The sequence below is a fragment of the Siphateles boraxobius genome, unplaced genomic scaffold (assembly GCF_051911475.1).
Source record: "Siphateles boraxobius isolate OS27281-9 unplaced genomic scaffold, OSU_SipBor_1 25, whole genome shotgun sequence".
Taxonomy (NCBI): Eukaryota; Metazoa; Chordata; class Actinopteri; order Cypriniformes; family Leuciscidae; genus Siphateles; species Siphateles boraxobius.
Genome location: NW_027508866.1, coordinates 38,332,501 through 38,350,840, shown reverse-complemented (window position 1 = coordinate 38,350,840; position 18,340 = coordinate 38,332,501). Strand labels below are relative to the sequence as shown.

At 42.4% G+C, this 18,340-nt stretch overlaps 2 protein-coding genes across 3 annotated transcripts in view; one reads left to right on the top strand and one right to left on the bottom strand.

The window, feature by feature from the left end:
• The window catches only part of mpzl1l (myelin protein zero-like 1 like), a 336,259-nt gene that overhangs the window by 13,676 nt on the left and 304,243 nt on the right, over positions 1-18,340 (top strand). For both annotated transcript variants that reach the window (XM_077243861.1, XM_077243860.1), the window contains exon 4: positions 6,024-6,153. In XM_077243861.1, coding sequence (XP_077099976.1) covers positions 6,024-6,153 — 130 coding nt within the window. The remainder of the gene's footprint in view (positions 1-6,023; positions 6,154-18,340) is intronic.
• psmg1 (proteasome (prosome, macropain) assembly chaperone 1) overlaps positions 1-18,340 on the bottom strand; it is a 61,882-nt gene that overhangs the window by 29,852 nt on the left and 13,690 nt on the right. The window lies entirely within an intron of this gene.

Below are 18,340 nucleotides of genomic sequence, written 5' to 3'. Positions count from 1 at the left end.
AGTTGTGCCGGGAAATGTATCGTTTTCGAAAGGCTGTGTGAATGTTCAAACCATGGTTCAAACCGTGTAGCGTGCGCACGGCAGATAGGGAGAGAGCACCGTGTAGCGCGCGCACGCCAGAGAGGGACAGAGAGCGAGAGACCTTGCGTGTGTTTGCTAGTGTGCGTGTGTGCCTCAAGAAGTGCATGTAAGACAGCATTTAAGACGATCTTTTTAGACGAGTTCTGTAGCCTCCGGGCTAGTTGCGGGCGCCGCCATGTTGAATGAGACAACACGCGAGGGGAGGGGGAACAAAAGCAAGGAGGCGGGGGCGAGCACAGCGCAGAGAAGACAAAGCGGCGAAATCAGAATTAAATATAAACAATATATCGATATATACGATATGTCAAAATCCATATAGTGTTTTAAAAATATCTTGATATATTTTAAATATCGAGATATCGCCCACCCCTAGACGGTGGTGTTCCTCTGCGTGTGTGACGGTGTTGTTCTTCTGTGTGTGTGTGACGGTGGTGTTCCTCTGTGTGTGTGTGACGGTGGTGTTCCTCTGCGTGTGTGACGGTGATGTTCCTCTGTGTGTGTGTGACGGTGGTGTTCCTCTGTGTGTGTGTGACGGTGATGTTCCTCTGCGTGTGTGACGGTGGTGTTCCTCTCTGTGTGTGTGACGGTGGTGTTCCTCTGCGTGTGTGACGGTGGTGTTCCTCTGCGTGTGTGACGGTGGTGTTCCTCTGTGTGTGTGTGACGGTGGTGTTCCTCTGCGTGTGTGACGGTGGTGTTCCTCTCTGTGTGTGTGTGTGAAGGTGGTGTTCCTCTGTGTGTGTGTGACGGTGATGTTCCTCTGTGTGTGTGTGACGGTGGTGTTCCTCTGCGTGTGTGACGGTGGTGTTCCTCTCTGTGTGTGTGTGTGTGAAGGTGGTGTTCCTCTGTGTGTGTGTGACGGTGGTGTTCCTCTGTGTGTGTGTGACGGTGGTGTTCCTCTGCGTGTGTGACGGTGGTGTTCCTCTCTGTGTGTGTGTGTGAAGGTGGTGTTCCTCTGTGTGTGTGTGACGGTGATGTTCCTCTGTGTGTGTGTGACGGTGGTGTTCCTCTGCGTGTGTGACGGTGGTGTTCCTCTCTGTGTGTGTGTGTGTGAAGGTGGTGTTCCTCTGTGTGTGTGTGACGGTGGTGTTTCTCTGGGTGTGTGACGGTGGTGTTCCCCTGTGTGTGTGACGTTGGTGTTCCTCTGTGTGTGTGTGTGACGGTGATGTTCCTCTGTGTGTGTGTGTGTGACGGTGATGTTCCTCTGTGTGTGTGTGTGACGGTGGTGTTCCTCTGTGTGTGTGACGGTGGTGTTCCTCAGTGTGTGTGTGACGGTGATGTTCCTCTGTGTGTGTGACGGTGGTGTTCCTCGGCGTGTGTGACGGTGGTGTTCCTCTGCGTGTGTGACGGTGATGTTCCTCTGTGTGTGTGACGGTGGTGTTCCTCTGTGTGTGTGTGACGGTGATGTTCCTCTGCGTGTGTGACGGTGGTGTTCCTCTCTGTGTGTGTGACGGTGGTGTTCCTCTGCGTGTGTGACGGTGGTGTTCCTCTGCGTGTGTGTGACGGTGGTGTTCCTCTGCGTGTGTGACGGTGGTGTTCCTCTCTGTGTGTGTGACGGTGGTGTTCCTCTGCGTGTGTGACGGTGGTGTTCCTCTGCGTGTGTGACGGTGGTGTTCCTCTGTGTGTGTGACGGTGGTGTTCCTCTGTGTGTGTGTGACGGTGGTGTTCCTCTGCGTGTGTGACGGTGGTGTTCCTCTGCGTGTGTGACGGTGGTGTTCCTCTGCGTGTGTGACGGTGGTGTTCCTCTGCGTGTGTGACGGTGGTGTTCCTCTGTGTGTGTGTGACGGTGGTGTTCCTCTGCGTGTGTGACGGTGGTGTTCCTCTGCGTGTGTGACGGTGGTGTTCCTCTGTGTGTGTGTGACGGTGGTGTTCCTCTGCGTGTGTGACGGTGGTGTTCCTCTCTGTGTGTGTGTGTGAAGGTGGTGTTCCTCTGTGTGTGTGTGACGGTGATGTTCCTCTGTGTGTGTGTGACGGTGGTGTTCCTCTCTGTGTGTGTGTGTGAAGGTGGTGTTCCTCTGTGTGTGTGACGGTGGTGTTTCTCTGGGTGTGTGACGGTGGTGTTCCCCTGTGTGTGTGACGTTGGTGTTCCTCTGTGTGTGTGTGACGGTGATGTTCCTCTGTGTGTGTGTGTGACGGTGATGTTCCTCTGTGTGTGTGTGTGACGGTGGTGTTCCTCTGTGTGTGTGACGGTGGTGTTCCTCAGTGTGTGTGTGACGGTGATGTTCCTCTGTGTGTGTGACGGTGGTGTTCCTCAGCGTGTGTGACGGTGGTGTTCCTCTGCGTGTGTGACGGTGATGTTCCTCAGTGTGTGTGTGACGGTGATGTTCCTCTGTGTGTGTGACGGTGGTGTTCCTCGGCGTGTGTGACGGTGGTGTTCCTCTGCGTGTGTGACGGTGATGTTCCTCTGTGTGTGTGTGACGGTGATGTTCCTCTGTGTGTGTGTGACGGTGATGTTCCTCTGTGTGTGTGTGTGACGGTGGTGTTCCTCTGTGTGTGTGACGGTGGTGTTCCTCTGTGTGTGTGACGGTGATGTTCCTCTGTGTGTGTGTGACGGTGATGTTCCTCTGTGTGTGTGTGTGTGACGGTGATGTTCCTCTGTGTGTGTGTGTGTGTGTGTGTGTGACGGTGATGTTCCTCTGTGTGTGTGTGTGTGTGACGGTGGTGTTCCTCTGTGTGTGTGACGGTGGTGTTCCTCTGTGTGTGTGACGGTGGTGTTCCTCTGTGTGTGTGTGACGGTGATGTTCCTCTGTGTGTGTGACGGTGGTGTTCCTCTGTGTGTGTGAGACGGTGGTGTTCCTCTGTGTGTGTGACGGTGGTGTTCCTCTGTGTGTGTGAGACGGTGGTGTTCCTCTCTGTGTGTGACGGTGGTGTTCCTCTGTGTGTGTGAGACGGTGGTGTTCCTCTGTGTGTGTGAGACGGTGGTATTCCTCTGTGTGTGTGACGGTGGTGTTCCTCTGTGTGTGTGTGACGGTGATGTTCCTCTGTGTGTGTGACGGTGATGTTCCTCTGCGTGTGTGACGGTGGTGTTCCTCTGTGTGTGTGAGACGGTGGTGTTCCTCTGTGTGTGTGACGGTGGTGTTCCTCTGTGTGTGTGAGACGGTGGTGTTCCTCTCTGTGTGTGACAGTGGTGTTCCTCTGTGTGTGTGAGACGGTGGTGTTCCTCTGTGTGTGTGACGGTGGTGTTCCTCTGTGTGTGTGTGACGGTGGTGTTCCTCTGTGTGTGTGTGACGGTGGTGTTCCTCTGTGTGTGTGACGGTGATGTTCCTCTGTGTGTGTGACGGTGATGTTCCTCTGTGTGTGTGACGGTGGTGTTCCTCTGTGTGTGTGTGACGGTGGTGTTCCTCTGTGTGTGTTACGGTGATGTTCCTCTGTGTGTGTGACGGTGATGTTCCTCTGTGTGTGTGACGGTGGTGTTCCTCTCTGTGTGTGACGGTGGTGTTCCTCTGTGTGTGTGAGACGGTGGTGTTCCTCTCTGTGTGTGACGGTGGTGTTCCTCTCTGTGTGTGAGACGGTGGTGTTCCTCTGTGTGTGTGACGGTGGTGTTCCTCTCTGTGTGTGACGGTGGTGTTCCTCTGTGTGTGTGAGACGGTGGTGTTCCTCTCTGTGTGTGACGGTGGTGTTCCTCTCTGTGTGTGAGACGGTGGTGTTCCTCTGTGTGTGTGACGGTGGTGTTCCTCTCTGTGTGTGACGGTGGTGTTCCTCTGTGTGTGTGAGACGGTGGTGTTCCTCTGTGTGTGTGACGGTGGTGTTCCTCTGTGTGTGACGGTGGTGTTCCTCTGTGTGTGTGACGGTGATGTTCCTCTGTGTGTGTGACGGTGGTGTTCCTCTGCGTGTGTGACGGTGGTGTTCCTCTGCGTGTGTGACGGTGGTGTTCCTCTGTGTGTGTGTGACGGTGGTGTTTCTCTGCGTGTGTGACGTGATGTTCCTCTGTGTGTGTGACGGTGGTGTTCCTCTGTGTGTGTGACGGTGATCTTCCTCTTTGTGTGTGTGACGGTGATGTTCCTCTGTGTGTGTGTGTGTGACGGTGGTGTTCCTCTGTGTGTGTGACGGTGATGTTCCTCTGTGTGTGTGTGTGTGTGACGGTGGTGTTCCTCTGTGTGTGTGACGGTGGTGTTCCTCTGTGTGTGTGACGGTGGTGTTCCTCTGTGTGTGTGACGGTGGTGTTCCTCTGTGTGTGTGTGTGTGTGTGTGTGTGTGTGAGACGGTGGTGTTCCTCTGTGTGTGTGACGGTGGTGTTCCTCTGTGTGTGTGACGGTGGTGTTCCTCTGTGTGTGTGACGGTGGTGTTCCTCTGTGTGTGTGACGGTGGTGTTCCTCTGTGTGTGTGTGTGACGGTGGTGTTCCTCTGTGTGTGTGACGGTGGTGTTCCTCTGTGTGTGTGACGGTGGTGTTCCTCTGTGTGTGTGACGGTGGTGTTCCTCTGTGTGTGTGACGGTGGTGTTCCTCTGTGTGTGTGTGACGGTGATGTTCCTCTGTGTGTGTGACGGTGATGTTCCTCTGTGTGTGTGACGGTGGTGTTCCTCTGTGTGTGTGACGGTGATGTTCCTCTGTGTGTCTGACGGTGGTGTTCCTCTGTGTGTGTGACGGTGGTGTTCCTCTGTGTGTGTGTGTGTGTGTGTGTGTGTGTGTGTGTGTGTGTGTGTGTGTGTGTGTGTGTGTGTGTGTGTGTGTGAGACGGTGGTGTTCCTCTGTGTGTGTGACGGTGGTGTTCCTCTGTGTGTGTGACGGTGGTGTTCCTCTGTGTGTGTGACGGTGGTGTTCCTCTGTGTGTGTGTGTGACGGTGGTGTTCCTCTGTGTGTGAGACGGTGGTGTTCCTCTGTGTGTGTGACGGTGGTGTTCCTCTGTGTGTGTGTGTGACGGTGATGTTCCTCTGTGTGTGTGTGTGACGGTGATGTTCCTCTGTGTGTGTGATGGTGGTGTTCCTCTGCGTGTGTGACGGTGATGTTCCTCTGTGTGTGTGACGGTGGTGTTCCTCTGCGTGTGTGACGGTGATGTTCCTCTGTGTGTGTGATGGTGATGTTCCTCTGTGTGTGTGACGGTGATGTTCCTCTGTGTGTGTGTGTGTGACGGTGATGTTCCTCTGTGTGTGTGACGGTGATGTTCCTCTGTGTGTGTATGTGTGACGGTGATGTTCCTCTGTGTGTGTGTGTGTGACGGTGATGTTCCTCTGTGTGTGTGACGGTGATGTTCCTCTGTGTGTGTGTGTGTGTGACGGTGATGTTCCTCTGTGTGTGTGACGGTGATGTTCCTCTGTGTGTGTGACGGTGATGTTCCTCTGTGTGTGTGACGGTGATGTTCCTCTGTGTGTGTGACGGTGATGTTCCTCTGTGTGTGTGTGTGTGACGGTGATGTTCCTCTGTGTGTGTGACGGTGATGTTCCTCTGTGTGTGTGACGGTGATGTTCCTCTGTGTGTGTGACGGTGATGTTCCTCTGTGTGTGTGACGGTGATGTTCCTCTGTGTGTGTGTGATGGTGATGTTCCTCTGTGTGTGTGTGTGTGACAGTGATGTTCCTCTGTGTGTGTGTGTGACGGTGATGTTCCTCTGTGTGTGTGACGGTGGTGTTCCTCTGTGTGTGTGACGGTGGTGTTCCTCTGTGTGTGTGTGTGTGTGTGTGACGGTGATGTTCCTCTGTGTGTGTGTGATGGTGATGTTCCTCTGTGTGTGTGTGTGTGACGGTGATGTTCCTCTGTGTGTGTGTGTGACGGTGGTGTTCCTCTGTGTGTGTGACGGTGGTGTTCCTCTGTGTGTGTGACGGTGGTGTTCCTCTGTGTGTGTGTGTGTGTGTGACGGTGGTGTTCCTCTGTGTGTGTGACGGTGGTGTTCCTCTGTGTGTGTGACGGTGGTGTTCCTCAGTGTGTGTGTGACGGTGGTGTTCCTCAGTGTGTGTGTGACGGTGATGTTCCTCTGTGTGTGTGACGGTGATGTTCCTCTGTGTGTGTTCAGAGGCTCTTCCTCACACCAGCGCTGCAGTGATCGTGGGCGGTGTGATCGGGGCCGTGATCGGCATCATCATCATCTCTGTGGTCACGTACCTCATCATCCGGCGACAGGAGCCCACTCACGACTACGAAGGGTATGTGTCTTCATCACACACTCTGGGGTCGTAGGTCACGTGGGTTAACCGGTTAACTGTGTGTGTGTGTGTGGATGGAGCATGACGTCAGGATTGAGAGGTTTTAACACTAAACCAGATTCTAGTCAAACAGTGTGTGTCGGACCGGTGAACCCTCATCAGAAGAACCTTACTAAGCTCTCGACTCTTATTTCACACACATCATACACGATGAGCTGCATTAAAAAAATTTAAATCATATTAGGACCGTAAATATGTTTTGGTGAGTCAACATCAGTTAATGTAAAAAATCTACAGCATTGCGTAATCTTAATTACGGTCCATTTCTATGTTTACTAATACATTATTAAAATCGTTATTCTGTTGTTATTATATAATGAAACTCAGCTAACATGAACTAACAATCAACAGATGTAATTTTATTAACTAATGTTGACAGATGAATAAGTACCGTAACAAATTTATTCCTCATTGTCATTTAAAGTCCCCCTGTGGTGAAAATCCAGCTTTTAATGTTGTTTATATGTCTATGTGGTGTTTTTAATATGCTTTAACACAAACCATGTGTAAATTCATAAGTCGACAGCATTGCTGAGTATTTTCTCCTTAAAACTGCAGTGAACCAAAGACAGTCTCAAAAACACGCTTTGAAATCGCTGGTGTTTCTGACGTCACAAACTACCTTGTAACCAATCAGATCAACGTGTGATCGTCAACCAGTGGATCTCTGAGTGAGTGAGTGAGTGGAGGCGGGGCTCATTTGCATATTCATAGAACCATTTTGGTGAGATTTAAGGGATAAAATGATTGACTACAGGAGGACTTTAATGCATTAACTGATGTTAACTAATGAGACCGTACTATAAAGTGTTATGTGACATTATTAAACACATTTTCCTTCAAATTCTCTTTAATGTGAAACAGGGTTCCCGCGGATCCTTAAAAAGTCTTAAATTAGATTTTTAAAATATTAGGCCATAAAAAGTCTTATAAAGTCTTATTTTTACTTATGAAGTCTTAAATTTTAGATGACACTTCGACTTAGACATATCTAAATCATAATCCAAATTAAAACTATCTAATTAACGTAGTATTATTTTTTATTCTATCTTTGTGGATCTGCTTGTTCACGTGACAATTCGCATCACATTCGCGGCAGAATAACGTCTGTCTCCTGCACGCGAGAGAGGAGAGAAGAAGAAAGTTGGCAAATGTCAGTTCAGTTGTAAGTTCAATCTTTATGTGCATATGGGGTGTGCGATGTGTATTGGCTATCATGATATTGTAATCATTGCTTTAACGATGTATGAGGCACTGTGAGCTGACATCGCATTTGTCTCTCGTGCTTTCACTGCATGCTGTGTATATCACATCAGTGAGTGCCGTTTTCCCGTGCACAAGTGTGATATTTATATTATACAATAGTTAAATTAAAAATATATTAACATTGTGAGTTACTTTTTAGACACCATATTGTCAATATTGTTTGTTTTCCCTTTATTTCGCAGACTAGAATTTCAAAGTGAAACCGTAGCAGAGTCTCAATGCAACAGACAGCGAGGATTTCTGGACTGAAATCCGCGTTTTGAACGAGTCATTTTAACGATTCAATGAACAATCACTTGTTTCTTTCCCGAATGAATCAGCCGTTTGAACAAATCGGTTGAATGAATGAATGACTCCCTCTACTCGCTTATTAAGACAGTGACTTGCCGCCGCCGACTGGCGGTTTTAGTTTCATATTTAAAGTAGCCTTTAATTAAAACGTTAAAATAAATCATTTCATATTTAAATATTGAATATTGATTTTTTAAAAAAGCTATCTCATAGCATGGAGTGTAAATATTAATGCCACTTCTGATGCCGCTTCTGTGTCTCCTCTGCACTGCAAAGATGGATTTTGATTGAATGATTTAATTTGACTGGTAACGGTGATACTATATAAATGTGTAATTAAGTATTATTGTATAAATAAGTATAATTACTGTATAATTTAATTTGAATAATTTGAATGTTAGTATTAGACATAAAAGGTGATGCGTAACTCTAAATAAGTTTAGAAAAAATGACCATGTATAGGTGAAAATGCCCCTGGAAGTCAATTTAAGGTGGAAAATATTGCACATTAGTCATTTCTGTCACTGCTGTGAACTGACCACTGCATAGAATATGAAAAATATGAATATCTTTGTGAGTCTGCTGTCAACAACTGGCCTATACCAGCCGTTGCACCAGCACAAAAACACAATCAGTAAAATATCATCTAATTATTATCAACAAAACGTTTAAAATATCAAGATATATTTTTGTCAATATTGCACACCCCTAATGTACGTTATTAATTCTGATTTCTTCAGGTCTTAAAAAGGTCTTAAAAAGACTTAAATTTGACTTTAAAAAGTGTGCAGGAACCCTGGTGAAAATTTTTTATTGTATGTGTGGTGCTGTTTTGAATTTATAATGATTTAATTAGGCTAATTTTGTTATTGTTATAAGAATCTAATGAGTCATTATGGAGATTTGTGTGGTTAAATGTGTTTAATTGATGTGAAAATGATCACGATAGATTTGTTTACATGCACCCAAATGATCGACGGTTCAGTCGGACTGAAAAGCTTCATGTGAACATGATTTGGCTGGATCTCAGTGACATGAATGTGTAGATCTGAAATAATCCCATCAACAGGAACAATGAAGCATGGAAATGCTTGAATCCGACAATTTTCTTAATCTGATAAAAAAAATAGTCGCATATGTTTTCATTTGATTTACATCTTATGAACGCATACGTTTATTTATGTCTTTCAAACTGGTCAGGGCAGGAGACTAAATATTTACTAAAAGATCTTTTGACTGATACATCAGTCTTTATGTTTCAGATATGTCATCAAGACATTGCGCGGCTCTCTGGAATTCGGAATCCGATCGAGAGAACATGTGAACACTTAAACGGATTGAAAACCGAAACTGAAAGGATTGTGCATGTGCACTGACGTAGAAATAGCGTAATGATGTAGAAATAGCGTAATGACGTTGAAATAGCGTAATGATATAAAATAGCGTAATGACATAGAAAAAGCTTAATGACGTAGAAATAGCGTAATGACGTAGAAATAGCGTAATGATGTAGAAATAGCGTAATGATGTAGAAATAGCGTAATGACGTTGAAATAGCGTAATGATGTAGAAATAGTGTAATGACGTTGAAATAGCGTAATGATGTAGAAATAGCGTAATGATGTAGAAATAGCGTAATGATGTAGAAATAGCGTAATGACGTTGAAATAGCGTAATGATGTAGAAATAGCGTAATGACGTAGAAATAGCATAATGATGTAGAAATAGCGTAATGATGTAGAAATAGCGTAATGACGTTGAAATAGCGTAATGACGTTGAAATAGCGTGATGATGTAGAAAAAGCTTAATGACGTAGAAATAGCGTAATGATGTAGACATAGCGTAATGATGTAGAAATAATTAATGACGTTGAAATGGCGTAATGATGTAGAAATAGCGTAATGACGTAGAAATAGCGTAATGACGTTGAAATAGCGTAATGACGTTGCAATAGCGTAATGATGTAGAAATAGCGTAATGATGTAGAAATAGCGTAATGATGTAGAAATAGCGTAATGATGTAGAAATAGCGTAATGATGTAGAAATAGCGTAATGATGTTGAAATAGCGTAATGATGTAGAAATAGCGTAATGATGTTGAAATAGCGTAACGATGTAGAAATAGCGTAATGATGTAGAAATAGCGTAATGATGTAGAAATAGCGTAATGACGTTGATAGCGTAATGACGTAGAAATAGCGTAATGACGTTGAAATAGCATAATGATGTAGAAATAGCGTAATGATGTAGAAATAGCGTAATGACGTAGAAATAGCGTAATGACGTTGAAATAGCGTAATGATGTAGAAATAGCGTAATGACGTTGAAATAGCGTAATGATGTAGAAATAGCATAATGATGTAGACATAGCGTAATGATGTAGAAATAGCCTAATGACGTTGAAATAGCGTAATGACGTAGAAATAGCGTAATGACGTAGAAATAGCGTAATGACGTTGAAATAGCGTAATGATGTAGAAATAGCGTAATGATGTAGAAATAGCATAATGATGTAGAAATAGCGTAATGACGTTGAAATAGCGTAATGACGTAGAAATAGCGTAATGATGTAGAAATAGCGTAATGACGTTGAAATAGCGTAATGATGTAGAAATAGCATAATGATGTAGAAATAGCGTAATGACGTAGAAATAGCCTAATGACGTAGAAATAGCCTAATGACGTTGAAATAGCGTAATGACGTTGAAATAGCGCAATGATGTAGAAATAGCGTAATGACGTAGAAATAGCGTAATGACGTAGAAATAGCGTAATGATGTAGAAATAGCGTAATGACGTAGAAATAGCCTAATGACGTAGAAATAGCCTAATGACGTTGAAATAGCGTAATGACGTTGAAATAGCGTAATGACGTTGAAATAGCGTAATGATGTAGAAATAGCGTAATGACGTTGAAATAGCGTAATGACGTTGAAATAGCGTAATGACGTAGAAATAGCATAATGATGTAGAAATAGCGTAATGACGTTGAAATAGCGTAATGATGTAGAAATAGCATAATGATGTAGAAATAGCGTAATGACGTAGAAATAGCCTAATGACGTAGAAATAGCCTAATGACGTTGAAATAGCGTAATGATGTAGAAATAGCGTAATGACGTTGAAATAGCGTAATGATGTAGAAATAGCATAATGATGTAGAAATAGCGTAATGACGTAGAAATAGCCTAATGACGTAGAAATAGCCTAATGACGTTGAAATAGCGTAATGACGTTGAAATAGCGTAATGAAGTAGAAATAGCGTAATGATGTAGAAATAGCGTAATGATGTAGAAATAGCATAATGATGTAGAAATAGCGTAATGACGTTGAAATAGCGTAATGACGTAGAAATAGCCTAATGACGTTGAAATAGCGTAATGATGTAGAAATAGCATAATGATGCAGAAATAGCGTAATGACGTAGAAATAGCGAATAGTGTAATGATGTAGAAATAGCGTAATGACGTAGAAATAGTGAATAGTGAAATGATGTAGAAATAGTGTAATGACGTAGAATAGCTAATAGTGTAATGATGTAGAAATAGCGTAATGATGTAGAAATAGCGTAATGATGTAGAAATAGCGTAATGACGTTGAAATAGCGTAATGATGTTGAAATAGCGTAATGATGTAGAAATAGCGTAATGACGTTGAAATAGCGTAATGATGTAGAAATAGCGTAATGACGTAGAAATAGCGTAATGACGTTGAAATAGCGTAATGATGTAAAAATAGTGTAATGACGTAGAAATAGCGTAATGACGTTGAAATAGCGTGATGATGTAGAAATAGCGTAATGACAGAAAAAGCTTAATGACGTAGAAATAGCGTAATGACGTAGACATAGCGTAATGATGTAGAAATAGCGTAATCACGTTGAAATAGCGTAATGATGTAGAAATAGTGTAATGACGTAGAAATAGCGTAATGACGTTGAAATAGCGTAATGATGTAGAAATAGCGTAATGATGTAGAAATAGCGTAATGACGTTGAAATAGCGTAATGACGTTGAAATAGCGTAATGACGTTGAAATAGCGTAATGATGTAGAAATAGCGTAATGATATAGAAATAGCGTAATGACGTAGAAATAGCCTAATGACGTTGAAATAGCGTAATGATGTAGAAATAGCGTAATGATGTAGAAATAGCGTAATGATATAGAAATAGCGTAATGACGTAGAAATAGCCTAATGACGTTGAAATAGCGTAATGATGTAGAAATAGCGTAATGACGTAGAAATAGCGAATAGTGTAATGATGTAGAAATAGCGTAATGACGTTGAAATAGCGTAATGACGTTGAAATAGCGTAATGATGTAGAATAGCTAATAGTGTAATGATGTAGAAATAGCGTAATGACGTTGAAATAGCGTAATGACGTTGAAATAGCGTAATGATGTTGAAATAGCGTAATGATGTAGAAATAGCGTAATGACGTAGAAATAGCGTAATGACGTTGAAATAGCGTAATGATGTAGAAATAGCGTAATGATATAGAAATAGCGTAATGACGTAGAAATAGCCTAATGACGTTGAAATAGCGTAATGATGTAGAAATAGCGTAATGATGTAGAAATAGCGTAATGACGTAGAAATAGCGAATAGTCTAATGATGTAGAAATAGCGTAATGACGTTGAAATAGCGTAATGACGTTGAAATAGCGTAATGATGTAGAATAGCTAATAGTGTAATGATGTAGAAATAGCGTAATGACGTTGAAATAGCGTAATGACGTTGAAATAGCGTAATGAAGTTGAAATAGCGTAATGATGTAGAAATAGCGTAATGACGTTGAAATAGCGTAATGACGTAGAAATAGCATAATGATGTAGAAATAGCGTAATGACGTTGAAATAGCGTAATGATGTAGAAATAGCATAATGATGTAGAAATAGCGTAATGACGTAGAAATAGCCTAATGACGTAGAAATAGCCTAATGACGTTGAAATAGCGTAATGATGTAGAAATAGCGTAATGACGTTGAAATAGCGTAATGATGTAGAAATAGCATAATGATGTAGAAATAGCGTAATGACGTAGAAATAGCCTAATGACGTAGAAATAGCCTAATGACGTTGAAATAGCGTAATGACGTTGAAATAGCGTAATGAAGTAGAAATAGTGTAATGATGTAGAAATAGCGTAATGATGTAGAAATAGCATAATGATGTAGAAATAGCGTAATGACGTTGAAATAGCGTAATGACGTAGAAATAGCCTAATGACGTTGAAATAGCGTAATGATGTAGAAATAGCATAATGATGCAGAAATAGCGTAATGACGTAGAAATAGCGAATAGTGTAATGATGTAGAAATAGCGTAATGACGTAGAAATAGTGAATAGTGAAATGATGTAGAAATAGTGTAATGACGTAGAATAGCTAATAGTGTAATGATGTAGAAATAGCGTAATGATGTAGAAATAGCGTAATGATGTAGAAATAGCGTAATGACGTTGAAATAGCGTAATGATGTTGAAATAGCGTAATGATGTAGAAATAGCGTAATGACGTTGAAATAGCGTAATGATGTAGAAATAGCGTAATGACGTAGAAATAGCGTAATGATGTAGAAATAAAGGCATCCAAGATGGCGCCGGCGTGGCTGGCTCGCCGTTTGGCTATCCTGACTGTTACAAGTTTTATACTGTTTTTACTGAGTATCATTAGGACCACTGACTCTCTGCGGGTGTACGATCGCATAGAGCTCTTAAATATTAAAATTTTAGTGGATTCGTGTGCTGAATATAATAACAAGGGATCTTCAAAGTCGTGTCCCTTTTATCTGGCGGATATACCAGAGCACCTGTTCCGTCTGAAGGCGCTGCTTCCCAGGAAACGCCGGCGCAGAGGAGTGCGCAGCGGTAGGCTAGTCAGGCTGAAATCCTGGCTAGCAATATCTCCAAATTTGGCGTGGTCCCACACAAGTATCCCTCAAGAGTATGAGGCTTGTTTTCATCGCCTGATATCTCGGCGCATCTTCGCTCCTGCTGGCAGCTATCTGGTCCCTGTGGTCGGTAAACTGGATGAGCGTCTTGCTGTGCGCCACCGCCGACTGCGTCTACGCGGAGTGAACCCTGGTTATCTTCAGCCGCTGAGCAGGGTAGCTTCGGCAGCAAACCGCGTCCAGGCTTCAACCAGGTGTGCACTTGTCAATGCAAGATCCGTGATGAACAAGTCATTTATTCTAAAGGACTTCTTTAATACGCATTCATTGGATTTATTCTTTATTACGGAAACATGGATTAATCTGGGTGAGTCCACTGCCTTCTCGGAACTGCTACCTCCCGAGTGTACTTTTATTAATACACCGCGTACGACTGGACGTGGAGGAGGTATTGCCACAATACTAAAGAGTCACTTACATTGTAAGCCATTGTCGATGGCTTTTACTTCATTTGAGCTAAGTTGCTTTGAACTGGGTGCGCGAAATCCTGTTTTGTGCGCGGTGATATACCGGCCGCCAAAGCATAATCATGACTTTATAAAGGACTTTTCAGATTTCATTGCAGTTGTAAGGACGAATTATGATAAGATTTTAATTGTTGGTGATTTTAATGTACACGTCTGCTGCCCTTCAAAGGCTATGGCGAAAGAGTTTTTAAATTTGATTGATGGTTTTAATTTAACTCAACATGTTGCAGGATCCACACAAATACATGGGCATTTACTGGATCTTGTACTGTCCTATGGGTTGCCTATTGATAATGTATTAGTGTCTGATGCTATTTTTTCGGATCATTGTCCTGTCATGTTTGATTTTGTTTTTAACGAGCTAGTTAAAACATCCGCTCCCGTGCGTTATGGCCGCACTCTGAAGCCCGACACTTCCTTGTGTTTTTCTTCTCTTTTTGCTACACATGTACATGCAAACGGCGACTCCGCTGCCTTAGACACAGAGCAACTAAGTAATGTTTTTTTGTCCACCTGTTCTGAGGTCCTGGACACTGTAGCTCCAATTAGAGCTATGCGCCCTAGACCAAAGCCAGAGCCATGGCACTGTGAAGCCACACGCGCAGCCAGACGAGAGTGTAGAAGGGCAGAGCGCCGGTGGAAAAAGGATGGGCTTCAGGTGTTTTATCAGATTTTACAGGAGAGTTGGAGAAAATATCAAAAAATTGTTAAAGCTAAACAAACACAATATTTTTCAGAAATAGTTTCTCAAAATGCAAACAATCCACGTGTTCTTTTTAAAATCATTGGGTCTGTATTGAACCCTACGCAATCCACCTCTAGTGAATTTTCACCTGATATCTGTGAGACATTTTTGGAATTTTTTAATAGTAAGGTTTCAAATATCAGAGCCAATATATCAACCTCTTTTCTTAACTTCTCTGTAAACATGCATTGCTCTGGTATTTTCTGTCAGTTTGAGCTAGTTTCACTACCATCTCTTACAAAGATCGTTTCTCAAATTAAACCCTCCACATCCCTTATGGACCCTGTCCCTTCACGCCTTTTTAAGGATGTGTGGGAAACGATTGGCTCTCATGTTGAAGAAATTATAAATAGTAGTCTGTCTTCTGGAGTTGTGCCTGCATTTTGTAAAAAAGCAGTGATTGAACCACTAATTAAGAAAGCTGGACTTGATTCCACAAATGTTTCAAATTATCGCCCTATTTCAAAACTTCCTTTTTTATCAAAAATTTTGGAAAAATGTGTATTGATGCAGTTACAGTCTTTTTTGGAAGCACATGGCACTTTAGATGTTTTTCAGTCAGGTTTTAAAGCATTTCATAGCACTGAGTCTGCACTTTTAAAGGTTTTAAATGACCTGTTTTTAATGACAGATTCTGGTGATTCAGCCATTTTAGTGCTTTTAGATCTCACTGCTGCTTTTGACACAGTCGACCACACAATTCTTTTATCTCGTATGGAAAACTGTGTGGGAGTCAGGGGGATTGCCCTAAAATGGTTTCAGTCTTATTTTTTCGGGAGATGCTACTTTGTTAAAACGGGCGACTTTACCTCATCAACTTTGCCTCTTAACTGTGGGGTCCCTCAGGGATCAATTCTTGGTCCTATTCTTTTTGCTATTTACCTCCTTCCACTGGGACAAATTTTTAAAAAACATGGCATCTCTTATCATCTTTATGCTGATGACTGCCAAATTTATTTGCCAATCAGAAAGCATGAAGGCAGCTCCCTGACACCTCTACTGGACTGTTTAAACGATGTCAAAGCGTGGTTAGCACAAAATTTTTTAAAACTAAATGAGAGTAAAACTGAGATCATTTATTTTGGCCCCACAAACCCCATGATAGATTTGGGCCGCCTAAACGACTTTGTGCATCCTGTGATAACTAATCTGGGGGTTAAAATAGACAGTGATTTTAAATTTGATAAACAAATAAATGCGGTTGTGAAATCTAGTTTTTATCATCTTCGCCTTTTAGCTAAAGTTAAACCGTTTTTGTCTTTTAACAGTTTTGAACAAGCTACACATGCTTTTATTTCTTCTCGATTAGACTACTGTAATGCACTCTATACCGGTATAAATCATAACACACTTTCACGCTTACAGTTAGTCCAAAATTCTGCAGCACGACTTTTAACAGGAACCAAAAAGCGCACACACATAACTCCAATTCTCGCCTCATTGCACTGGCTTCCTGTTCGTTTTAGGATTGATTTTAAGATTTTATTGTTTGTTTTTAAAGCTGTAAATGGACTGGCCCCAACATATATTGCGGACCTCATTCAAATTTATGCGCCAGCGAGGTCACTGAGGTCGGAGGGCCAGCTCCAGCTCGCGGTTCCCAAGACTAGACTGAAAACTCGAGGGGACAGGGCCTTTTCTGTGGTGGGACCAAAACTTTGGAACGCGCTGCCCCTCCATGTTAGAACTGCTTCGACAGTTGAGAGTTTTAAGTCTCGTCTAAAGACACATTTTTATTCCTTGGCTTTTAACACCCTGTGAGTTGTGTGGTCCTCTGATGTCTTTTATTGTTTTATTGTTTTAAATATATTTTAGGATTGAGATGTTCTTAATTTCGTAATTTTGTTTTTATTGTATGTAATTTGATCTGTATGTTCGAATCTTCTGTGCAGCACTTTGGAAACTTTCTGTTTATAAAATGTGCTATAGAAATAAAGTGGATTGGATTGGATTGGATAGTGTAATGACGTAGAAATAGCTAATAGCGTAATTCAATTCAATTCAATTCAATTCAAATTTATTTGTATAGCGCTTTTCACAATACACATTGTCTCAAAGCAGCTTTACAGAAATTGCATTTCGGAAATGTACATAGAAAAATACAGTTAGTTAATCAAGTATTAATTTATGGCATAACATATCGCCGGCTTTGAGTCGTCTCTTCACAGGCGTCGAGTCGTCTCTTCACAGGCGTTGGGGCATCTGAAGTCTCCGTGAGAGGCTGGATACAAACTGGAGCTGACGAACGCTATTTACCTCGGGACTAGCGTCCCGAGATAACAGCAGAAAGGCAGATGGGAAATAATTAGCATAGCTGATGTTCATAATGTTAATGCATTCGAACTGATTCAGCAGTAGTATCAAAGGTTAAGCATTAAGTGAATGCTTGGTTAAAGAGATGCGTCTTTAATCTAGTTTTAAACTGGGACAGCGAGTCTGAGTCTCGTACAATATCAGGAAGGCTATTCCAGAGTTTAGGAGCTAAATGCGAGAACGCCCTCCCTCCTTTAGTGGACTTAGATATCCTAGGAATGACCAGAAGCCTCGAATTTAGTGATCTTAAAGAGCGCGATGGATTGTATGGCGATAGAAGGTCTGTTAAATACACAGGAGCTAAACCATTTAGGGCTTTATAGGTCAGTAGGAATACTTTGTAATTGATACGTAACTTAATAGGTAACCAATGTAGAGATAATAAAATAGGTGTTATATGATCATATTTTCTTGATCTAGTAAGAACTCTAGCGGCTGCATTTTGCACTAACTGTAGCTTGTTGATTGAGGATGCAGGACAACCAGCTAATAAAGCATTACAGTAATCTAGTCTCGAGGTCATGAATGCATGAACTAACTTTTCTGCATCAGAAACAGATAGTAATGATGTAGAGATAGCGTAATGATGTAGTATTAGTGTAATGACGCAGAAATAGCGTAATAATGTAGAAATAGCGTGATGATGTAGAAATAGCGTAATGATGTAGAAATAGTGTAATGATGTAGAAATAGTGTAATGACGTAGAAATAGCGTAATGATGTAGAAATAGTGTAATGAAGTTGAAATAGCGTAATGACGTTGAAACAGCGTTATGACGTTGAAATAGCGTAATGTATAACATATAAACGCGCTAGGATTGATTTCATTCCGATTGAACGAAAAGGTGTCCATGTAAACGTAGCTAGTGACATCATCGCTAGTTTGGAATTAATTAAATGCATGTATAAACGAATACGAACCGGATAGCAACATTTTAGGGTGCATCAAAACAGAACATGATGAATCTGACATCGGATTCATCGGTTTTGATGGAAATGAGTGCATGTAAACATAGCTAGTGTGAAACATTATGAAGCAGCTTCCCGGTAATAAACAGAAATAATGATGCATAGCTCATTAAATATGA